Source organism: Tamandua tetradactyla, chromosome 5 (genome assembly GCF_023851605.1).
Source record: "Tamandua tetradactyla isolate mTamTet1 chromosome 5, mTamTet1.pri, whole genome shotgun sequence".
Taxonomy (NCBI): domain Eukaryota; kingdom Metazoa; phylum Chordata; class Mammalia; order Pilosa; family Myrmecophagidae; genus Tamandua; species Tamandua tetradactyla.
Genome location: NC_135331.1, coordinates 32497294 through 32522025, shown reverse-complemented (window position 1 = coordinate 32522025; position 24732 = coordinate 32497294). Strand labels below are relative to the sequence as shown.

General features: G+C 48.9%; 1 protein-coding gene and 1 non-coding gene across 2 annotated transcripts; both read left to right on the top strand.

Annotated features, from left to right (window-relative positions):
- Nucleotides 1-1633: 1633 nt before the first annotated feature.
- Nucleotides 1634-23791, top strand: SEC14L2 (SEC14 like lipid binding 2). Its single transcript, XM_077160568.1, has 12 exons — nucleotides 1634-2023; nucleotides 4248-4323; nucleotides 8238-8281; nucleotides 8679-8738; nucleotides 8976-9164; nucleotides 10260-10355; nucleotides 10557-10617; nucleotides 11043-11126; nucleotides 15238-15344; nucleotides 15427-15566; nucleotides 15690-15859; nucleotides 22300-23791. Exons 1-12 carry the CDS (start codon nucleotides 1970-1972, stop codon nucleotides 22428-22430), a joined length of 1212 nt encoding a protein of 403 aa, XP_077016683.1. The 5' UTR covers nucleotides 1634-1969; the 3' UTR covers nucleotides 22431-23791.
- Nucleotides 3860-4050, top strand: LOC143685430 (U2 spliceosomal RNA). The gene has a single exon (XR_013176656.1). It is a non-coding gene; the product is annotated as a U2 spliceosomal RNA (small nuclear RNA).
- Nucleotides 23792-24732: the final 941 nt, after the last annotated feature.

Sequence of the window (24732 nt, the reverse complement as noted above, 5' to 3'; positions counted from 1 at the left end):
ACCCCTCTGGCTGTAGCCACACTTCCCGCTATTCCCCAAACCTTTGCTTATGCCTTTCACCGGCCTGGAATGAATGATTCTCCCTTCTATTCCATAATCAAGGCCCAGCTCAAATTCCACTCCTTCCATGAAGCCTTCTTGATTCTTCAAACCCAAAGCAAAACTCTGCCACTTTCAACTCCCAGGGCACTTGCTGCCTCCCTTCGGGGCATTTATTTCACTCTTGCATTTGTGTTAATAGAACCTGTTTCTTATCTCTGGGAAGGCAGGGTGGTTTCTGATTCATTTCTGGGTTTCTGGAACAGTGCTGAGGGCCCTGCATGCAACTAGGAGGAAAGAATTGTCCAAGTGACTGGTGCTACCATGGAAGTAGGAGAAAAATAAATGGGGCACTGGTGGGACCAGGCAGAGCCATGCTAGGCACCCCTCGAAGTGAACTGTATACGTTAATCCACACTGACCCCCATTAGGAAACGAGGAAGCAGGGATTCAGAGAGGTGAAGTCGCTCGCTGAAATCTCATGGAAAGAAGTGGAGGATTTGGGATTCAAGCCCAGGTCTTCTCATTCAAACCTAGGCCTCTATGAGCTGTGCAAGGAGGAAAGAGCTTCATTGTAGAGGGAAGGGGCTGCAACCTGAGTGTGGAGGAGGCTGCTGGATACTGAGGGTGTATCAGTTCCACAGGTCATGCTACCTGGCATCCACAGCTCTAGCCCCCGTGGTGTAAGCTTGGGGAGCACATAGCTGACAGCAGGCCCGTTTCCATTGGGTTTTCACTTTTACTGGGTGTCCTCAAAGTCTACCCTCCATCCCCACCAGAGATCAGAGCCTGGCAGGGCAGGTAGCAAAGGAAGGCTGCCAGCTGGACTGGGAAGTAGTTGCGGGACACTAACCCCATGCTAGGCGCCCCTCTAAGTGAACTGTATACATTAATTCACATTGACCCCCAACAGGAAATGAGGAAGCAGGATTCAGAGAGGTGAAGTTGCCTGCTGAAATCTCATGGAATTAGAAGTGGAAGATTTGGGATTCAAACCCAGGTCTTCTGATTTCCAAGGGGAGGAACTATTCCTGCATGCCGCTGAGGGTGTGAGCACTTTAGGAGAGGTTCTTGGAGAGTGGGGAAGGTCAGAAGCAGAGGACAGGGGGTTTATGTGGGGAGCCAGGGGGTTGCATGTTCTTGACGCCTCAGCCCAGACCCTGTTCTCTGCTTTGCCCAGCGGCAGTTGCCAAATGCCCTCACCACTGAAAGGCACAAAACCCATGGCAGCAGTGGCTGTAAACCCAGGGCAGGAAGAGGAGGGCAGGGGCCCGAGAGGAGAAAGGCCAACATTCTAGTTCGGGTCGGTGTGTGTGTGTGTGTGTGTGTGTGTGTGTGTGTGTGTGTGTGTGTGTGTGTGTGTGTGTGTACTGGGAGCCGGTGCAATGGCTAGGCTTAGAGGACCTGTCCCCCCCCTCCCCCGCCCGGCCCCAGGCCCCAGGCCCCCACCCCCCACCCCCCGCCTCTGCTATAGCGGCACTGGGCAAGCTCCCAACTACCTAGGCGGGGCAGTGGTGGGTGGCCCTGCACTACTGGGTCCTGATCTCAGAAGAGCTCAGAGATAGCCCCTAGGCCAATCTCTTCATTGCTTAGATAAGGAATCTGAGGTCCAAAGAGGCAGCTCCGCCTGAGGTCACCCAGTGAGTTAAGGATAAATTCGGGACTGAACCCCAGACTTCTGCTCTTTGCCATCAGGCCGCCTTCAGCTGGCACTGGGGCTCGCCTCCTCCCAAGTGCGGGACTTTCTCGAGGGCGGAGCGGCACGCGACAGGCCCTGCAGCGCATCTCTCCGCACCCCGCCCTTCGGGTCCTTTAAGAGGCGGGGCTTGTCCGCCAGCGCCGGGCAAGAGGCAGGGACTTTTCTCCGGCGGCGGAGAACGGGTCTCCGCTCCGTGAGCTGCCTCCCGCCGCGCCCCGAGCCGGAGCCAAGATGAGCGGCAGAGTCGGCGACCTGAGCCCCAAACAGAAAGAGGCACTGGCCAAGGTGAGCCGCGGCCCGGGGCTGTGGCCGTCGCCTTCCGGCGGTGGCGAGGAGGCAGCGACGGGAAGGGGCTGCGGGGAGGGTCGGGGCGCCGGCGGGAAGCCAGCCGCACCTGTCGGCCCGCGCCCCTCGGGTGCCCCCTCCTCCCTCCGCCGGCCCGGGGAAGTTTTGCCCTCCGGGTCCCCGCCCCGAGCGAGCGCTGGCGGTGCCACCTGGGAAGAAGTGGTTGCCTGGAAGCCCTCTGAGGCAGCTGAGGCCACAAAGGCAACATTCATTCTTGGGACTCGCAGCTGGGCCCCGAGGGCAGAGGGGGATGGCCCCAGGTCTCCTTCCATTTCCGGGAGGTTTTCCACTTGCAGGGGCAGTGAGCGGTCCGGGGAAGTGGCTCCTGACAGCTCCTCTGGACCAAGGCACTGGGCGACCTTGGGCAACCCCCCCTTATCCTTCTCTGGATCTGTTTGCGTCTTGATGAAATGAAGAGGTTGGACCGGATGGTAAAGTCTAGGATTCCACTGGTGACTCACTGGGTTGGGGTTAGTTTGAGCTGAGAGGCGGTCTTCTCCTATCCTGCAACCTGGGCCTCTGCCTGGCCTGAGACTTGGGGCTGCTGCTCCCCAGAAGGACCCAACAGAGGTGGGTGCAGGAGGGCTGGCCCCCTCCCCCAACAGAATCTCCTCTTCTCTGTCCCCACCTCTGGGGAGAGGGGAGGTTGGTCCTCCTAAGGGATCAGAGCTGGGAAGTTTTGGGGGAGTAGGGGTGGGGGTGGGGGGAGGGAGAAGCAGGAGATGTCTCCTGCAGGGCCCAGACCCATGGGCACCATGAAGGCTTTGTCCCAGGCTGGGCTTCCCCAACCCCTGAGCTGCTGGATAGGGAGGTTGTGGCTTTTAGTTCTGTCCTGCAGGAGAAGTCAGGCAGAGAAGGGATTAGGTGGCGATTAAACTGGAAACCAGGGGCCGAGGGGGCGGGGGTGGTCCTTAGTGAGGAGTGGCTTCATGCCTGGGCTGTGGATGAGCACTTCCCCTATAGGGGGCTGGGAGCTGTTTGACAGGTAGATATGGCTTGAGTTCCTAGCTGGCCAAGGCAAGGGGCAGAGGTGGCCAGTCCTCATTGGTCCCCTCTAGGACTGCCCGGGGTGTCAGTGACCTGGGGAAGGTGAGTGGCTGGGACAGAAAGACTGGTAGGTCTGCTTGCCTTCTGAGCGATTAGAGCTGTGGAGGAGCAGTGTGGTTCTGCCATGGGGTCACTGTCCAATCCCTGAACATTTGCACCTACTTGAGTTTACTCACGCCGTCCCTCCACCTGGAGAGACAGCTCTCTCCTGCAGCCTCTGAAGTCCTTCATGGCAGCACAGATGCCAGTTTTTATATGAAGCCGTATGAAACTCCCTCTTCCTTTCCTCTGCCCCCTACCCTCACCCCAGCGCACTTCTCCCCATTCCATCACTAAGCGGCAAAAAATCTTGGCAGAAGGAACCTGTGCTCTGTGCTTGGACAGACCTGAGTTTGCATCCCAGCTCTGCTAATTGCTAGCTGTTTGACTTTGGGCCTGCTACTTCTCTGAGCTTTAATTCCTTCATCTGTCGAATGGGGACAGTAAGACCTCTAGGGACTCTGAAAGAGGAGTGAATAAGAAACTGTGCCAAGATGAAGTGCTGAGTACACAGCGAATGCTTGGTAAACAAACTGCTTTTCCTGTGGCACATAGCAGAGTGCCCGCTGTCACAGTTAGCCACGACCATGTCGGCCTCCCGACCAGACCGGAGTATGCAATGAGACAGGGGTAACATGTGACCCCTCCCCTGATACCTGGTACCAGCACCCAAAGAGTATTCGTGCATGGATCGCTTCTTGGCCTTTTGGCTAAAATCAAGTGTAGTATCTGTTCTTATCAGTTTAATATCTGATACGTCCTCTATCCGAGGACAATATATTAAATGGACTTTTGGAATTAGGAGATGGAATAGGAGCTTGCTCCGTCCACTCCACGCATCGACCTGGTATTGCAGTACTTCCAGGAACGGTGCTCCCCCCTCGGGGGAACAAGAAATGTATAAAAAGTTAAAAAAAAAAAAAAAAAGAGTATTCGTGGAGCATGAGTGCTTTGCCAGTGTCTGCAGAGTGGAACTGTGTTGGGGGGGTGGCGGTCCAGCCAAGCACTCTAACCAGTGTCCCAGGCAGAGGGTAGTCTGGGTGGGACTTGCCTCTCACCCAGCTGCTTCTCCTTACAGTTTCGGGAGAATGTCCAAGATGTGCTGCCCACCCTGCCGAATCCAGATGACTATTTTCTCCTGCGTTGGCTCCGAGGTAAGGAAAAAGGGGCCCAGGGAAGCTGGAGTAGGGTGCCACTGAATGGCCCCCTCTGGAAACCCTGTCCCGGGCAATTAAAGATCTCAACCTTCCTATTTCATGGGTAAATTCACTGAGGCTCGGAGAGGTGAAACGACCCACCCCAAGTCACAGAGTGAGCGAGCTGTGGGCACAGAAGAGTGGAAACCGGGTCTGCTGAACTCCCAGTTCAGCGTTCTTCCTGGACCACTTGATAAACCCACTCTTCTGAAGGCCTTGTGGAAATGAATGGAGGAGAAGCTAAAGCTGAAAAAAGGCCTCAGCTGTGTGGGAAGTTGGAGGCAGTGTTGAGTTAAAGCCAGCAGTCCTGGCCCCTGGGGGAGGCTGGCCCCTCTGTGCCCTGTTGGGATAGCAGCCCATAGTGCTCACCAGTTTTCAGTCTTTGGAGGGGGAGCAGTGGGCGCTCAGCCTGACCTGAACTGACAAGACTTTTCTCGAGCCCCTGCCAGGCTCCAGAAGCCCCGGGTTAGCACCCCAGGCCAGGGGCCAACCTCTGGGCTTAGACTCCTCCTTTGGGAAAGCAGGACCAGGACTAGAGGGGGTGCCTGCCTAGTGTAAGATGTGCCACGACAGACCTCAGAAGATGGTAATGAAGCACACATGTTTCTACTGGCACTGATGTTATCACCAACCCCCAAACTCCTGAAATCTTTCTGTTCTTTTCCCTCTTCTCCTCTCCTGTAATTCATGTGCCATCCTCTCTGACTCTTCTGACATACTTTTGTTTTAAATAGAAACTTTATTACCAGGTATAGAAATAAGAAAGAAAACCCCATTATTAGATTAGCAGAGATGAAGTTATGATTGTAGAATCATACCCCAACATATTAAATTGCAAATCATGCCTGATTCTGTATGTCCCCCCCACCCCCAAACACACCATACATAACTCTAGGAGCCATGGAGCAGGTGTGTTTTCCCTTTCTTCCCAGGAATTTAAGAAAGCCCAGACCTCTTGAGGGACTAGCAAACACTGGCTGGCACACAGGTGCAGCAGGCGAGCCATGTGGGGGCCTGGTGTGCCTCTGGAAATGCCATTTGTTCTTTTTCCCAAAAAAGCTGCGAACCTACCCACCAGCCCACCCCGGGGAGGGTGGGAGTGGCAGTGGAGTCAGTCAGGGGCTGGAGTAAATTTCAGCCCAGCATTTGCTAAAGGGCAGTAGCTAAAAGGGGGTGGGTGGAGAGAGTGGGAAGACTGTGGCCTCCTTAAAGGGCCAGCTACAAGATGATTAAACAAAACTCAGAGCTGATGTGGGCTGCAGAAATGTGGCTTCACAGCCGCTGCACAGCAGTGTAATAGCTTTTCATCTAGGAAGAGGCCGGGCCTGAGACCTGACAGCTGTCTCCTGGGTATCCCCACGCCCCAGTCCTGTGATAACCCTTCTCTGCATAATGCTTGGTAATTCAAATATACTTAACCAGGCACAACCTTCCCCCTCTTGGGAATGTTGAGAGTACTTACATCCTCATTTGCCTGATGAGAAAACAGAGGCTCTGAGAGGTGAGGAAACCTGCCTGGAGCCACACAGCCTTAAAAAACAGGATTAGGGCAGAAACCGAGGGCCTCAGTGCTCAGGCCAGCACCCTTTGCAGTAAGCCACAACTACCCCTTGAAGCCCAGCCCTGCCTCTTAAAACATTTTACTTGTGCCTCACATATCCTGGGCAGGAGCTCAGGTCTGTTCGATGGCTGCTCAGACCCTACTATGAATTCCAATTAGGGTTTTTGTTCCTTCTTTTTTAAAGAAGGCTTTTCTCTTTCTGCCTTTGACTCTAAACGAAACATTTGCAAGTTGCATGCTTTAGAATGTCTTTCCCTAGCCTAGCTGAGCTTGGATTCCATTCCTTCCCCCTTGCACCTATGGGAGGCTCAGTTTTCTGCTGGCTTCTAGGCATTGAGGGCAGGTACCAAAGTCCCCCTACTTTCCCCTAACTAGGGCTGAGCTCTGGGCACCCCAGGAGAGAAAACTCACCAACAAAACAATCCTTTGTAACCCTTTTTTACTTCCATAATTTCCTGGAAACCCTGTGAGGTAGGCAGAGCAGGTCTGAAGTCTCCCCACTTTACAGTACTAGGAAGTGGCCAAACAAGTGCCCAGGAGAGCTGCTCCCAAGGCAAGTTCTCTTGCAGTGCTACAAGTTGATTTCCAGAGCAGATCACGCCTGGAGTTTGCCCCCAACCAGGGCTGCAGGAGCCAGCAGAGGCCCTAGGTAGCGTACTGCAGGAAACAAATGGCAACTTGGGGGAGGTCCTCACAGAAGCCCCTGGATGTTGGACCCGGCAGATATCTGGAGAGCCTCTTCTAAGATAAGGGGACTCACAGTTCACTACCACTCCCGTTCCCTAGGAAGGTCAGGGTTCTCCTCCCAGTGGGGGTGTCCCACTTTCACGGTTCAGCCGGGTGCCCCATCATGAGAGAATGCTGCCTGGCATCTTGCAAGTATTTGGAGCATATTAGATGATGTGGACAGATGTTCAGTTTCTTGTCTGAGGTCAAACAGAGAAAGTGGAGGTGCTGGGATGCGCCAGATTAGGTTACTCTAAGTCTGTCCCCTTGCTGCCATGAGGGCATGTGAAAGGTGGGGAGTCAGGAAGAAGTTCCTGATAGCGAAGGCTGTCTCGTTCTGCAGACGTGTCTCTGGCACTGATGGCATGCACGACAGTGGACAAAATCGCTAGTGATTTTGAGAGAGGACTGGATTTCACAATGGCAGAGTTAGGGGGCGTTAGGAGCACTGATTAAGGGACCAGTGACAGTCCAGAGGTTAGGCTGTTTGGCCCAGGTTCCAGGGCTCTCAGCAGATCTAGATCCTGATCAAATGCACAGGGACATACAGCTGGGAGGGGCAGTTCATAGGTCAGATGGCAAAACTGGCCAGAATCTGGATCTCAAAGGTCTTTCAAGGATGAAATGAAGCTGACTATAACAAGATAAAATTTTGATAAGGGGTGGATTTAAGGTCCAAAAACCACATCTCCACAAATGAGATGGAGGCTTAGCAGCAGCACAGGTGAAAAGGATTTGGCGGGGTGGGTTTCAGTTGACTATAAGCTCCACCTGAGTTAAGTTGTGACCTGTCCCAAGGAGGCGTCATTGGAGAAGGGCAGAGAGCACCCAGGTGCCGTGCTCAGCACCGGATAGCATAGTTTACGAAGGGCATTAGAAGACTGGAAAGCATTCAGAGGGACTTGAAACCGAGCTGTGGGGAATCGTTAAAGGATCCAAGGATGGGCAGCATGATAGCAGGGAAAATTTGGGTGCCAGCACAGAAGTTGCCAGAATTGGAAGGGTTGCTGTATAGCTAAGAAACTGAGATCCGGAGTGGATCTCTGTTTATTGAGAACTGAATGCAACTGGCAGCTGTGATTATCTGGAAGCCAGTGGCCTTGGGGGGGCTGCTGGGGTCTTTGTATTCAACTTTGGACAACTTGTTGGAGTTCACCTCAGATTATGGGGCAGCTGTGTTCATCTTTCAACCGTGGGCTAAATTCTCAGGACTGTTAGACTGTGGAGGAGATAAGCTCTGCCTGTGTAAGGGGAAAGGCCAAACGATAGGGAAGTCCAGGGTTCACTTTCCCTGAAGGGAGATAAGGCCCTCTACCTGATTACATCCACCAGGGTAAAACTTTTGACCTTGAAGTTGTAATGCTATCCCCAACTGCCCCAAACCTTGACCTGCTCTGCCCACGAACCCAGAGGCTATGGTTCTCCAGAAGAACCTTATTGAAGGTCCTTATATTAGCTTCTGTGCATAAGATGATTAGAGAATGAGCTGGGGAGATGACTGAAAGCTGCCCCAGCAAGGGGGACATCTCTCCACCTTGGACGCCCACTACCCTGGCCTGAATCTGACCACATTTCCCTGTTCCAGCAAGAAGCTTTGACCTGCAGAAGTCAGAGGCCATGCTCCGGAAGGTGAGATCCATTTGGCTCTACATCCCACTGTTGCCACAGTTCCTCTCTGTCACAACCACACCTTACTGGGACTTCCCTTGCTCACCCACCCACCCCAATCACAGCCTTTGTCCTGTGTGATATTTCTGAGTATTAGCCGATGACCACTGCCTGTCTCTCTGGGGCAAGGTGCATTCTTGTCCCTGGAAACAAAGAGCTTTCATAGTTCCGGGCCAGCCAAGCATCCCATAATCTGTGTTGCCCAAAACGGGCAGTGACTTCTCTTTCATTCCTGCCTGTTCCCTTCCCATGACCCACCTGGTTATGCTGTCACCCATCACTAGATACCTTTTAAGGGGGTACTGCCACTCCTACTGCTTTTTTAAATCCCTGACTGAATAACTGTGTGTGTTTGCAGCATGTCGAGTTCCGAAAGCAAAAGGATGTTGACAACGTCATTAGCTGGCAGCCTCCAGAGGTGAGGACAAATTATCCCTCTTCTCGGCTCACAATCTAGATCTCACAGTCTGTGTCCTGGGACTATTGGACTGGGACCCTCAGAGGAAAGATCTGCCAATGTCAAGCGAGCTTGGTGGTTCCCCCAGGGGAGGAGTTTGGAGGGAGAGACTGAAGAGCCCAGAGTAGGCCTCTGATAAAGGGAAGGGAGGAATGCCCCCGGGCCAGCTGACCAGGTGCCTGCTCTGTCTTTGCTCAGGTGATCCAAAAGTATATGGCAGGGGGCATGTGCGGCTATGACCTGGACGGCTCCCCAATCTGGCTCGATATCATTGGACCTCTGGATGCTAAGGGGCTGCTGTTTTCAGCTTCCAAACAGGATCTGCTCAGAACCAAGATGCGGGATTGTGAGCTGCTTCTACAGCAGTGTGCCTGCCAGACAACAAAGGTGAGTGGATGACCATGGTTGAGAATGAGTTAACCATCAGTGGAGGCATTCAAGCAGAAGCAGGGCTGTCACCCTGGGGTGTCACACCTGGGATGTCACACCTGGGCTTTGGCTCAGACCTCTGGATTTCATAGACCAGTGAAATTTCAAAGTGTTAGGGACATAATGTTGCCCAATTTTTATTTTGCTGAGGAGGACTTAAAAAAATTACCATTTATTATCGCCACAATTAATACCAAAAAAACCCAACAACTATAGGAATGGCATAATCTCAGAAAAAAGGAAAGTCTTTAAATGCAATAAGCTTAGCTTCGTAAAAAACAGACTATATTATCTTTAATTTTTCACATTTATCTGGGGACTAGTGAAGTCTTTGTACACAGACCAACCTATCCTTGGACAAGTATTTGGGTACCACCGGTATGGATGATCTCGATTCTGTGCTTTTCTAACTCTGTGCTCAAAAAACAAAAGCAACGAAAAAAAACCAACATAAGGACAGCTGATTCCTATAATGAGAAAAAGACTGAAGAGCAGGCAAGAGCAGCCTCCATGATCTCTTCTTCCTTCCTCTCAGCAGTTGTAAAGACCCATTGAGATGATGTGATAAGTAAGTTTGGGGTCATTTCAACACTAATGCTGCCATCCACAGACATTCACTGAGAGCCCACTATGTGCAGAGGCCTTGCTGGGCAGGGGAAATAGAGAAGTCTTCAATGTGGACAAGAGATAAGTAGCTATCCAAGGCCCCATGACTGAACCTTCCACAAGTGCTGCAGGCAGAGCACACTGTGGTTCAGACAAAAGTGGGAGGCTGACAAGCTGGACTGTGGAACCGAAGAAACGTCAGAGGTCATCTAGGGCCACCCAGTTGCTTACTAGATGACAGCACAGACACCTAGGCAGGAAGAGAAACTTGCCGAAGTCACAGTTGTGTCCTGGGGGATGATTCTGATTTGGAAAACCCTGGGTCCAGCCCTGCCTGGCTCTAGACACTCTCTGAGCCTGTGGAGCGGTCAGCATTTGCCCTGAGACAGGGTGGGTTTCTGCTGTGGGGCAGCCTGGTGAGGCTGCTTGCTCCTTCGTTCCCTGCAGTTGGGGAAGAAGGTGGAGACTGTCACCCTGATTTATGACTGTGAGGGGCTTGGCCTCAAGCACCTCTGGAAGCCAGCTATAGAGGCCTATGGAGAGGTAAGTGGCCGTGGGGGTTGGGGGAGGCTGGACTTGGGCCCGCAAGGGCAGGGGGCGGGGGGCAGGTGGACCCCCCTCACTGGGATGCCCTGAGGGACGGGTGAGGTGGTAAGGACAAGATTCTAGCCTGCAAAAAGGCTAGAATCTTCTCTGGCACAGAGATCTGAACCTGCAGGGATCAGAGCGGTTTTGTTTCCACAGTTTCTCAGCATGTTTGAGGAAAATTATCCTGAAACACTGAAGCGGCTTTTCGTGATTAAAGGTAAGATGGCCATTTCCTATAGTTGAAGCAAAATGGGAAAGGGAGCCAAAATATTACTGGGGTAGATTAAGAAGAGTAAAATAGGATGAGCTTGAAGGAGGGTCTAAGACATGTTCACAAGTGGGACCCTTTACATATTCAGAACACTTGACAATTCACCAAGCTTTTAATAGTAATGACCTCCCTTGAGTCACCCAACCTGGTAAGAGAGAGACCATTTGTCTCTCCCTACTGTAGAGATGGGGAAGCTGCAACTCTGGTAAGAGGCGTGATAGGTCTCAGATCCTGTGGGCTTTCTTTCCGGGCTCCACAGCACTACGTAATGCATGGTGTGACACTGGGGGCTAGAGACGGCTTTGGGGGAGACTGCTGGGGACAGACTGAGCACTGCTTCTGGCCTCAGATCCCCTGGGCTTCTGTTCCAGCCCCCAAGCTGTTTCCTGTGGCATATAACCTCGTCAAACCTTTCCTGAGTGAGGACACACGTAAGAAGATCCTGGTTCTGGGAGGTGAGTGGCCCAGACTCTTCTCAAGTCGATAGCATGGACTGTAGCCTTAACTGGGGCTGGCTCTAGAGGTGTGGCCCTAGCAAACATCAGGAGTTGTGGCCTGAACTCCTGGCTCCCTCTCCAGCCTTATCTTTGCCATGCCCGGCCTCCTACGCCATGACCATGAAAACTGACTATGCCATGGGTCTTTGCTCAGTGCTGCTTGTTATGCCCAACCAGATTCCTGCCTTTCTCCATCTGGCTGACTCTTACTTGTTCAGCCAGTGACAAGTAAGGGGTGAAGGCTCCCTCTATTGGTCTGGTAGCCCTGGGACCCAGGAGCAAGCAAGCGACTTGTGCTCAAAGGAACTCTTTCTCTCAGCACTCTAGAATAAATCACTGGGCTTATCATTATAGATTCGAAGGTGAATGAAACCCCATTCTTTGCCCTCAAGGAGCTTATAACAAGACAGAAGGCCTATGGAGAGAAAGCTCTGATACAAACTAGAAAAGACAATAGGAGAGGCCTAAAGGTGACACGGAGGGCACAGAGCAGAAGTTGCTTTTCAGTTAGGGGTGACTTGGAGTGGCTTCATTTACAAACACCTACTGTGTGCCAGACCCTGGACTAGGTGCCAAGGCTGGAAGAGCTCTCAATCTCTCAGGAAACACGTGCATGTCAGCCTGAGATAGTAAATATAAGAGAGGTAACACGACAAAGTCACCTGGGGTGGGTTAATGCTCATGCCGAGTTCTGCAGATCGAGTAAGAGTCAGCCAGATGAAGAAAGGCAGGAATCTGATTGGGCATAACAAGCGGCACTGAGCAAAGACCCGTGGCATAGTCGGTTTTCATGGTCATGGCGTGGGAGGCCGGGCATGGCAAAGATAAGGCTAGAGAGGGAGCCAGGAGTTCAGGCCACAAGGTATCGAGGGTGCCCTGCTAAGGAGCTGAGACATGACGCTGCAGACGACTAGGAACCAGAGAAGGGTTCTGAGCAGGGGAATACCATGATCAGTTCTAAATTGAGACACATCGTTGTGCCGGCAAGATTATGAATAGCTTCACAGAGCCACAGATGCCAGTTTGCACACTAACGCCATAGTTCATGAAAGAGGTGCTGCAAACCTGAACCAGGCAGAGGCAGTTAAGGGATAGAGAGAAAAGGATGGATTTAAGACTTATCTAGGAAGTAAAACAGCAGAATTTCATTTAGTGGATATGGGGAGTCAGGGAGAAAGGAATTTAGAATAACTTCCTGATGTCTGGCATGAGTGACTAAATAAATGGTGATGCATTAATTCAACTGGGGTATACAACTGGAAGAATAAGTTGGAAGATGAATTTGAAGGGTCTAGGGATATTGGGAACAATCGAGCCTGAAGCTTAGGAGAGAACTCCAGTCTGGAGATTTGCGAGTCATCAAATACAGGCAGCCCCTAGACCCTTGAGAGAGGTTAGGAGTGTCCACGGAAGAGCATAGAGGCTGACAATGGGATCTGGGGGGAATATCCAAGGTTCAGGAGCAGGCAGAGAAAGAGGAGCCCACCAGGGAGATTGAGAACTGGTGATTAATAAGGTTGGCAGAGAAGCAGGTCAACAGGGATTGGGCAGAACATCAGAGCACAAGGGAAAGCGTGACCCAAAATCTAGCAAGGAGGATGCACAAGAATCAAATCAGCCAGGGACAGGCAAAAGTTTCATGTTGGGGGAGAAAAGGCTAGAAAGGTAGATTGGGATGGGCTCATGGAAGACTTGATGCTGACTAAGGAGCTGAACTTGGGGGTAAGGGATAGGGAATCTGAAGGTTTCTGAATAGGAGAAGGTGACAGACAGAGATTTAGTTCTTGGCCTAGATGGCACATCAGAAGTGGAAATTTTCTAAATATGTGCTAGGTGAGACACTGAAGTGGAGAGTGAAGAGTCTAGAAAGTGTTGGACTTCTGGGTTCCTAATTCTGGCAGCAACAAGCTCTACTTCTTGCTTCCTCAGTTCTTCTCTCTGTAAGATGGGCAAAATCTATCCCAACTTTCCAGCTGAGCTGTTGGAAGAAATACAGACTCTAAACAAAATGCTTTTGTGGGTTTTGTGTTTTTCTGGGGTTACCACGCACCATGTGCATGAGACAGTTTGGTTTCCTGGCAGCAGAGCTGTGTAGGCGGTTCAGTGTGTTCTCCAACCCACACCTGAAACTCTTTCAACCAGCCCAGCCTCAGGCTGAGAAGATACAGGATCTTCAACAAAGGGAACAAATTCACTCTGGGATGGTCAGTGGAGCTGAGTGGTGCAGATTAAATCATCCCCTGACCACAAGACACTGTGTTCCGGGAAGTTGCATGGTCTCAGGTCCCAAGAAAATCTGAGGACTGGAGACTCTGGTAGTCTCTGGGTTTCTAGCCAGCTCCAAGGTGGAGGACACTAGGTTTTACCCCAGAGCTGATGCCTATATAAAGTCTGTATATAGTCGATATGAAAGTTTCAGTATCAAAATATTGTACTTAGCTGGTATCTGTTTAGGAATTTGAACTGTTGGAGAAGTGGTTCCCAGCACTGACTACATTGGAGTCATACTCTCCTCCTAGTCAGAGGCCTTGGTTAGAAAACACTATGCCAAATCACTGGCATCTAAACAGTCCAAAAATAAAAGAAGCAGAAGTGAAACTGGGGTTGGAGTAAAGGCCAAGGGAACCCATTTAAGGGATCGTTCTATAACGATGCATTCATTCGGTATGTAATGACCGAGCACTGTTATATGCAGGCTAGCACTGGGAACAAGACATGCAGGGTCCCATCCTCAGAGAATTCAGCCTAACCATAACAGGTCATATATTTTTTATTTATTTATTTTTATTATTTTAAATACCGAAAAACAAAAAGCAAATGCAGACATTCCTATTTTGATCATTCCGTTCTACATATATGATCAGTAATTCACAATATCATCACATAGTTGCATATTCATCATCATAATCATTTCTTAGAACATTTGCATCTATTCAGAAAGAGAAATAAAACGAAAACAGAAAAAAAATTCATACATAACATACCCCTTACCCCTCCCTTTCATTGATCACTAGCATTTCCAACTAAATTTATTTTAACATTTGTTCCCCCTATTATTTATTTTTATTCCGTATGTTCTACTCTGTTGATAAGGTAGATAAAAGGAGCATCAGACACAAGGTTTTCACAATCACACAGTAACACTGTGAAAGCTATATCATTATACAATCATTCTCAAGAAACATGGCTACTGGAACACAGCTCTACATTTTCAGGCAGGTCCCTCCAGCCTCTCCCTTACATCTTGAATAACAAGGTAATATCTACTTAATGCATAAGAATAACCTCCAGGATAGCCTCTCGACTCTGTTTGGAATCTCTCAGCCATTGACACTTTGTCTCATTTCACTCATCCCCCTTTTGGTCAAGAAGGTTTTCTCAATCCCTTGATGCTGAGTCTCAGCTCATTCTAGGATTTCTGTCCCACGTTGCCAGGAAGGTCCACGTCCCTGGGAGTCATGTCAGTAAAATCTCCTTCCAGTTTCCTAGCAGGGGAAAGGTGATGAGTTTGCTTGCACAATAAGTCATAGTCACTCAGGCCTTTCTGACTACGTACATGGTGTTCCCTCTGCATGAAATACCACTCCCCAATTCTTTTGTCCTCTCCTACTTACACTTCAGATGTCTGTATCACCTTCCTGGGAGTGATAAAACAGGCTCATAGACGTAGGGTACTTCACAGTTTTCAAAGCCCTCTCAAGTTCTTAGCTCACTTCACTCTCACCATCATCAGGCAGGGTGGGAGGAACAGGGGTTCTGCTCCTACAGGGCAGGAGGAACTAGGTGCAGAATGAAGTGATTTGCCTCAGGTCACAGAGCTGGTCAGAGGCAATGAGAACAGGAGCCCTGGTCTCCTGACTCCTGGTTCAGGGCAGGAAACCCTCTGGGGATGGCTCCTCCTGACCCTCCTGTACTACTGCACATGCGGACACGTCCCTCTTGCTCCTGATGCCCATGTTTCGGGGTGGGAGGGAAGTGGGGATGTTTTCTGACCCTGTGTAGAGAGGACTGCCAGGGCACTCTTGGCTAGTGGTGACAGGTCTTTCTCTTTCCTTCCCTCCCCTGCTAGGAAACTGGAAGGAGATTTTACTGAAATATATCAGCCCTGATCAGCTGCCTGTGGAGTATGGGGGCACCATGACAGACCCTGATGGAAATCCCAAGTGCAAATCCAAGGTATGGACCACCCAGGGCTGGAGATGAACAAGGAAGCTCGGCTCAAATCCACAGCCCAGCTGACTCCATGCTCTGCCTCTAGATCAACTATGGGGGTGACATCCCTAAGAAGTACTACGTGCGAGACCAGGTGAAACAACAGTATGAACACAGTGTGCAGGTTGCCCGCGGCTCCTCACACCAACTGGAATATGAGATCCTCTTCCCCGGCTGTGTCCTCAGGTAGGGCCTGCACCCTTCCAGGAAACCTGAGCCTTACCTCTGTAGGCATCGAGTGGGGGCTGGGGTAGGAGAGGGCACACACACGGCAGGAATTACGTTTTAAAGGGTGGCTGTCCCCTGCAGGTGGCAGTTCATGTCAGAAGGGGCGGACATTGGCTTTGGGATTTTCCTGAAGACCAAGGTGGGAGAGCGGCAGCGGGCAGGCGAGATGACGGAGGTGCTAGCCAACCAGCGGTACAACTCTCACCTGGTACCTGAGGATGGGACGCTCACCTGCAGCGATCCTGGCATCTGTAAGTATCTCTGACCTGTCAATGTCTTACAGCCCCTGCTCTAACTTCCTGTCTTGAGGCCCCTCTTGCTTCATGGATCTAGGATCTCAGACTGCTAATGCTAGAAGTGGAGTCTATCAGTTGAACCCTCTCCTTACATAGATAAGGAAAACGAGGCTTGGAGAAGTGAAATGACTTGCTCGTGGTGACCCAGCTGGTGGATGGCGGGAAGCAGGGTGGGACTCTGAGCTGCTACTCCCAGGTATAGGTCAGCCACAGTCCTTTGCAAACAGAGGCATTCAGATCCCTCTGGACTAGCTGGGTCTGCGACTGTGGGCAGACATTTCTTGGGGATGCTCCTTCCCCAGAGGTCAAAAAGGCCAAAGTGGCTGGGTGGCTGTAGAGATCACATGGTAAGCAGAGTGCTGAAAAGCCCAGGCTTGACCCCTTTGAACGGTACCCACCTCTAGGATGACTAAAACCTTGGCATAGGATATGAACAGGCAGTTTATACAAGAGGAATAAGTGGAAAATAGGCATTTAAAAAGATGTTTAACCTCACCCAACTTTTCTCTTTGGCTCAGTAATTCTTCTGGAAATGCATCCTATAGAAATATTTACGCAAATCAGAGATAAAGGTACAAGAATGTTCTTAGATACATGGTAAAATGGCAATAAACTAAAATAGCCATAATGAAGTCTTGTTAAATAAAGTATGGTCCATTCATAATTGGAATACGACATACCCACGAAACAGAATAAATGGACATGTAAGATGTCTGATGCAGGTTAAACAAATAAAGCATGAAAAAAAGGATGTATGATATGCACTTACTTTGGTTTAAAAAAACATGCGTATATATATGGAAAAGAATTCTGGGGGGAAATCTGTGCTAACTTTAACAGCGTTTATATCTGGGGCAGTAGAAAGCTTATAGGGGGCTTTAATTTTTTACACTATTTCTACAAATATATTTTACAATGGCTGCATGATATATTTAAAAGCAGAAAACATACACACAAAAAACCCTCATCAAACTTCCAGTTTCTTCTCCCTGTTACAGCCAAGGGGCCAGGCATGGAAAATCAATGAGAACAAGGGCTTTATCCTCAGACCTGAGTTGGACTTTAAACTCACTGGTTGCATGGCTTTAAGCAAGTGACTCAACTTCCCCGGGCCTCAAGTTTCCTCCTTGCTAAAATGCATATCAAATTCTCTGGGTCAAAGGGAAGCGATGATCTTTACATGTGATAAGCTCTGTGCAGCCTTAGCATCATGCCTGGCATATAGTCTGCACTCAATATACTGGAGTCACTATTATTATTATTAGGGCAAAAACTGAAGAGAGGCATCCAAGTAGAGTGCTGGGAGACAGCAGGAGCCTTGTGCTCTATTTCCATGGTTAGGTGATCTGATCTAGCCATACGGATATCTGCCCTTTATATATGTCCATATCATCACCCCAAACTCAAATTCTGCCTCCTCATCCGCATCCCAGGCAACCTTCAGTCTCTACCGCCCCCTCCTCACAGCTGCTCTGTGAAGCAGTATGGCTCCCCAGGGAGGAGGGGTGTTCTTTGTTAGTTAGCAGCCAGGTCCTGGGGGAAGAAGGCATATATAGTGTGCCTCTGCAAGAATAAGGGTATGCACCAGTCCAGATGCTGTCATCCACAGAGGAGAAAGCATTTCATATATATAAGCTTGAATTTATTTATTTATTTATTTATTTAATTTTTTTTATTAGTTAACGGAAAAAAAAAAGAAATTAACCCAACATTTAGAAATCATACCATTCTACATATGCAATCAGCAACTCTTAACATCATCACACAGATGCATGATCATCATTTCCTAGTACATTTGCATCAGTTTAGAAGAACTAGCGACACACCAGACAAAGATACAGAATGTTAATATAGAGAAAAGAAATAAAAGTAATAATAATAGTAAAAAAACACAAAAAAACAAAAACAAACAAACAAACAAAACCTATAGCTCAGATGCAGCTTCATTCAGTGTTTTAACATGATTACTTTACAATTAGGTATTATTGTGCTGTCCATTTCTGAGTTTTTGTATCTAGTCCTGTTGCACAGTCTGTATCTCTTCAGCTCCAATTACCCATTATCTTACCCTGTTTCTACCTCCTGCTGGACTCTATTACCAATGACATATTCCAAGTTTATTCTCGAATGTTGGTTCACATCAGTGGGACCATACAGTATTTGTCCTTTAGTTTTTGGCTAGACTCACTCAGCATAATGTTCTCTAGGTCCATCCATGTTATTACATGCTTCATAAGTTTATCCTGTCTTAAAGCTGCATAATATTCCATCGTATGTATATACCACAGTTTGTTTAGCCATTCTTCTGTTGATGGACATTTTGGCTGTTTCCATCTCTTTGCAATTGTAAATAACGCTGCTATAAACATTGGTGTGCAAATGTCCGTTTGTGTCTTTGCCCTTAAGTCCTTTGAGTAGATACTCAGCAATGGTATTGCTGGGTCGTATGGCAATTCTATATTCAGCTTTTTGAGGAACCGCCAAACTGCCTTCCACAGTGGTTGCACCATTTGTCATTCCCACCAACAGTGGATAAGTGTGCCTCTTTCTCCGCATCCTCTCCAGCACCCGTCATTCTCTGTTTTGTTGATAATGGCCATTCTGGTGGGTGTGAGATGATATCTCATTGTGGTTTTGATTTGCATTTCTCTAATGGCCAGGGACATTGAGCATCTCTTCATGTGCCTTTTGGCCATTTGTATTTCCTCTTCTGGTAGGTGTCTGTTCAAGTCTTTTTCCCATTTTGTAATTGGGTTGGCTGTCTTTTTGTTATTGAGTTGAACAATCTCTTTATAAATTCTGGATACTAGACCTTTATCTGATATGTCATTTCCAAATATTATCTCCCTTTGTGTAGGCTGTCTTTCTACTTTCTTGATGAAGTTCTTTGATGCACAAAAGTGTTTAATTTTGAGGAGCTCCCATTTATTTATTTCCTTCTTCAGTGCTCTTGCTTTAGGTTTAAGGTCCATAAAACCACCTCCAATTGTAAGTTTCGTAAGATATCTCCCTACATTTTCCTCTGACTGTTTTATGGTCTTAGACCTAATGTTTAGATCTTTGATCCATTTTGAATTAACTTTTGTATAGGGTGTGAGATATGGGTCTTCTTTCATTCTTTTACATATGGATATACAGTTCTCTAGGCACCATTTATTGAAGAGACTGTTCTGTCCCAGGTGAGTTGGCTTGACTGCCTTATCAAAGATCAAATTAATTAATTTATTTTTTAAAGGATGGGGAAGCTGAGGAATAGAGAAGGCATCTGTCTGAAACACAAGTGGCTTACATAAATACCAAAAGAGGCCAGAGAATCCAAGAATCCTGGTCCAAGATCTTTTGGCCATAGGTTTCCCCAAAGATTATCAGGTCCATCCCTTGATTTGACAGGTGAGGAAGAAAGGGAAGCGATTTACCCAAGATCACCAACGCAGGAGCAGAACTCGATCCACTTTCCACCCTTGCCCATTACCTCACTATGGCCTCAATCGTAAATGAAGGCACAGTCTGAGAAATGGCCAGGGACCTTTTAACTTAATCAAGCTTAGATTTGCAAGCACCAGACTTATTTTAGCCTCTCTCCTCTTGGATGTATATTCCCAACAGGAATGTGTATCTGCTGGCAGGATCTTGACTAGGGTCTCATTGCCCATTCCCAGAGGAGCAAAGCAGCCATTCACCCTTCTCAGGTGTAAAGACAATGAGTCGGGATCAGCTATTGTCTGGAGTCCTGGCTCAGGTTAAACTGAAGCCCAAGGAGGATCCAGTGTTAGGTTGCAGCTCACCTGGGAAAGGACAATGTCCTTGGAGAGCCAGGTGGCCCCCCACAGAGTGGAACATAATCACTTGGTGGAGAAATCAAAACTCTGTGCCAGCCTCCTGGATACGAGTGCATTAGCTCTCCTCAGGCCTCTCTGGCCCTTTCCAAGTCTAACTCATTCACTGAGGAGAAGCAAAGTTTGAATTGATTTTTTTTTTCACTCAACTAATATTTACTGAGAGCTTACTGAGTGTGGAGTACTCTACTAAGGCACAAAAACGAATTCAGGAAAAAGAACTGGACTTTGTCTACTAGGAATGCGTAATGTGGTCCTGAAGACTTGAAATAACATATGAAGGTTAAACAGCACTGGGGGTCCAGAGAGCATATGGAGGTCCCAGGGGGCCTGCATTCTTAGCACAGCTCTGCCACAAACTCTGTTTTTAGCTAGTGTCTCTAAATAATAAGATTCCTCCTTAAAATGAAGGGAGTGGAACAGAGCAGGAGATCTTAATCTGGATTTCATGGACCCCCTGAAACAGGGGTTCTAAATCCTAAAGACCAAAACCCCCCCTTTTTTTCAAATGCCACATTTATTAATCTTTTTTCAAAAGTTTCAGATGCCACATTTATTATTCTGAAATGAAGTTCACAGTAATATAATCCATCCACACCCATTAACTTTCAAAAAATGAATATAATGTCCTATGTATGATATAAAAGAGAAATACAAAGAAGCTAACAGAATGAAATGTTTTTTCAATACATAAACGACAGAGCAAGATTATATTAAATCCTCCCCACCATCTTCAGCGTGGTCCCTTTCCCATTAGGAACCAATACCCCAGAGGGTCCACGATGGGTTCCAGGGGATCTGAAATTGTGGACTTTCAACAGAGTCTCAAAGGGGGAAACAAAAAGAAGATTAAGGTACCCTAGACTGGAGGGTCTCTGGGGGCTCCAGGAGTCTGTGAATACATAGTTAGTGTCAAAATGAGCCATAGGGACCCTGGAACTGAAGTGACTCTGCTTCCCTCAGGCCTGTCCCTTAGGGAACAGGCCCTTATTTCTGATGGCAGAGTATCAGTCCAGGCAGAGCGGTTTCAATCCTGGTACTTGGTCCAAGGAACTCAAAGACCTCTTCTCCAGCATGCCTGACGCCACTTGCTAAGGGTCTGTCATCCGGGGCACAAAGGAAGCTTCCCTCTTTCCAGAGGTTCCTGCTCAGACTATTGGTCCTGAAAGACCTCTGGTACAGACAGAAAACAGATGACAAACACTCACTCAATTCATACCATGAAGAAAGGATGTGTGGAGTTTCTACCCTCAGTCTAAACTATGCCTTTTATTCAGGAGAAAAGGGGAAAGGCTAAATCTCAGCTTAAATACAGTTATTTTCCTAGGAAAGTGAGAGAAGACCAGGACAGGGAAGGGGCAGAGCTAGTGTTTTTGTTTTCACACTCCATTCTCTTGAAGGGGTGCTCGACTGAAATGGAACAACTTCTCAAAGGAATGGGGTTAGATTAAAAGCAGTCTGTTCCACTGCCAAGGTTTAGTAAGCTTTCCCAGCCAACTGCATGCCTATTTTTTCTCCTCAGAGGAAACCACTGCAGATAGGTCTTGTCCTACCAAATATCTTCCATGCCTTTAAAAGCATTACATGTTTCCATCACAGGAATGATCTCTGTCATTCAGAAAGGAATTTTGGAATTATGAAATTCATCATAGGATCCAAGAAAAGTTTCCTTTTAGGACAAGCACCTGAGTGGCATTAACATACTGGGAGTGTAGGTAGGTCAGGACGCCAAAGTGAAAAAAAAAATTAAATATATATAAATAAAAATTTTTACAAACTCTTCTGCAACTTGCTTTTTGAATCTACGGATATTTTGTGACCAATTTCTCCAGCCACTTCTTATAGCTCTAACCCCTTTGTTTTTACATTAAAATAGTATTCTGTCATATGGACATACAATATAATCTATTTAAATAATTCTCCTTTGATGTACATTTGGCTTTTTCCAATCTTTTATTTTTTACAAACAGTGCTACAATGAACATCCTTGTCCATTTATTTTTCTTTGGGATAAAGTCCTGGTTCAAACAGTTTGCACATTGGACTTTTTGTCAGAACAGAGTCAGGCTTTCCAGTCTGGAAATGCACAGCAGGGGTTCTGAATCTGAAATTCTCGTTTCATCACTTCCTCACTGTGACACAAGTCATATGACTTCCTTTTCATTGTAACGCCCAACTTCAAAGAGTTCTTGTGAGGAACAGTGAAATAACATGCAGATTTCCAATCCAGTGCAACGGAGCTGAGGCAGATAAATAGCCATTATTACTGTTTTATTATTACTCCTGCTGCTGCTGCTGCTGCCCATTTGACTAAGCTGCTACAGAACGGATGGTCTCTGTCACTTACTGGCCACTTGGGATATTTTGTCTTGTATTTTTTTCTCTCCCTTCACATCTTGTCACCCCAGCCAGGCTAAGTTTCAGCAGGTCAAGGAACATGGTTTATCCTACCCTCATCCCCAGTGCCTACCGTACTGCCCTGCTCTGCCAATAGAAATCACTGTCCCTGAGCCCTTTGCCAAGGACTTCCTGAATGTCTGATTTTCTGCCTTCCCTCAGATGTCCTGCGGTTTGACAACACCTACAGCTTCGTTCATGCCAAGAAGGTCAGTTTCACAGTGGAGGTCCTGCTTCCAGACAAAGCCTCAGAAGAGAAGATGCAAGAGCTGGGGGCAGTCCCTTCAAAGTAACATTTCCTTCCACAGTAGGCCTGGCCCCCCTCAGTGTCTCCCAGTCAGTTTCTACCCTTTCTTAAGCAGTCATTTTCCCAGCACCTTGCTGCCCAAAGAAACTGGGCTGGAGGAAAGATCCCAGGCTGGATCTGGGGAGCTTTCATTTCAGAACCGGGAGAGGGAAAGGGGGTCTCCTTGCCTCCTTGATAGGAGCTGTCCTGTCCTGTAAGCAGTGCCAACTTCACCCATCCAGTGACAAGTAAGATGGGGAGGTACCTTAATGTGGCGGCAGGGAGGAAATTAGAAAAAGGGGAGAGATTGAGACCTGACACTTCAGGGAAGTCAGCTCCAGGGGAGGAACATGCTCTCAAATGAAGATTATAATGAAGAGTAGCTCAGATTATAATGAAGAGTAGCAAGGTCGCCAGTTGTTAAAATTATGGTGGGGGTCAGAGGCTCCTCCAAACTCTCTAGCGCTGAGGCCAGGGTATCTTTTGGCTTTTCCCAGGCCTTGGGAGTTGGCCTGGGTCATCTTCCTCACTTGGAACTTCTGGGACCCACTGGCTGCCTCCTTAATTACCAGTGATTGTCAGTGACTTATGGCTTCCTGGGACAGTCCTCCAGTGCCAACAAAGCACAAGGGAAATTACCTCTAGGGGTCACAACTAGGTGAAGGGTCTGGGAGGCTGAGGGCAGAGTGACTCCTTTTCACCCACCCCCCTTTTCACTGCTGCCATCCTCTCACCAAGTGGCCCTCCATGAGAGCACCCTAGTCAGAAATGACAAGTGGGATGAAGACAGCAGCACAAGCAGGGGGCATTTCCCAGTCTGCGTCTCCCACTGGTGCCCGCCAACCCACTTCCCCACTGACCTGAGCAAGGCCTTGTCAGTCCCAGCTCTGGGAGGCACAGGGCTGGTGCAAGCAGCTTCGGTGCCCAGTGAAGAGGCCAGGTGGGAAGGTGAATGGCCGGCCATCATCTCAAAGAGCCGGGGGCCGGGGGTAGCCAGAAGCGGTCTCGCAGTTTCCCAGCCCCTCTGTCCGAGGTGACTCCAAGCAGGGATAGGCCGTGCGGACCAGAGCCAGGGGGTTGGAGGGCACCGACCCTTTGGGCAACTGTGGCACTTAACCCAAACCCACATGTCATTCTGCGAACAAACGCCAGGTCCTAGGCTGCACACAGGGCATAGGAAGCCTTTGGGCCCGTGCGAAAACCCCTTTCTCCAGAAATCCAGGCCTTGGCACGGCCTGGAACTTTAAAGCACGGGGCACAGGCAGAGGTGGCACGGATTGGAGGACCCCTGAGGAGGACATCCGGCCTTGTTTTACAACGCTGTGTTAGGAAACTTAACCAATGAATAAAGCAACGTTCAGTGCGCAAGGAGTGTTAATTCCTCGCTCCTCATGGCTCCACACTCAGAAGCCCAAACTTCTACCCCAGGAGCCCAGCAACGGCTTCCCGCCAATAGGCGAGGCGCATGCACATGCGCAAAAGCTCCCCACTGCACTTCTCTTGCGAGCACTTTCCCATGGGGCCCAACGGCCAGTTTGCTTTTTTGATTGGCTGGGGCCGGGGCTATTTTCCGCCATCTTTGTCTAGGGCACAGAGGGGTACTCTTGGCCGCCTTCAGGGTGAGGGCGGGAGCCCCGCCCCCGACGTAGTTCTCGGTGCGTACCGGCGGTTCGTGCACGCGGACACCAGCAGATTCCCGGGAGCGTGCGCCGGGCCTGAGGTTTGCTCAGCCGTGTATTGGAGGGCTGTGGAGAAGCGGCGATCACGTGGTCTTAGGGACTGTCTCCTAATTCCGCGCCAGCACTGCCGTTGTTTCAGGGGCTGATGACGCTTTGGGCCTTAACAAGATCCTATGCATATTGACAGCGGCGCCCAGGGCTGAAAACCGGGCGGTCGGCAGGCAGTCCATCGCCTTCATTTTTCCGTGTCTTTATTTGATGGCAATAAAAGCTCTTAATGAGCGCCTTCTGCTTCCCACGCTACAACCCTGTCCTTACCGTCTTGGGTAGTTGCAAAGATTAAAGGAAATAATAGGTGCAAAACCCTTAAGAAGACAGCCCGATACAGGTAAGCGGTCAGTAACCCCTGGCTACTGTAAGGTCAGTGACGTGCAGCCCAGTGCAACCTCACTCATTGCTCAGATGGGTAAATAGGCTCGGCAGGGGAAGGGTCACCTCCTGCTGTGAACACTAACTCTGTATCCAACCCTGCCTCCCTTGCCCCATTCATTCATTCCTTCATTCATTCTGCCCCTAAGAGATTAGGTCTGGGAGCAAACCAATCCCAGTTAGGCCGGTGACCAGTTAGGC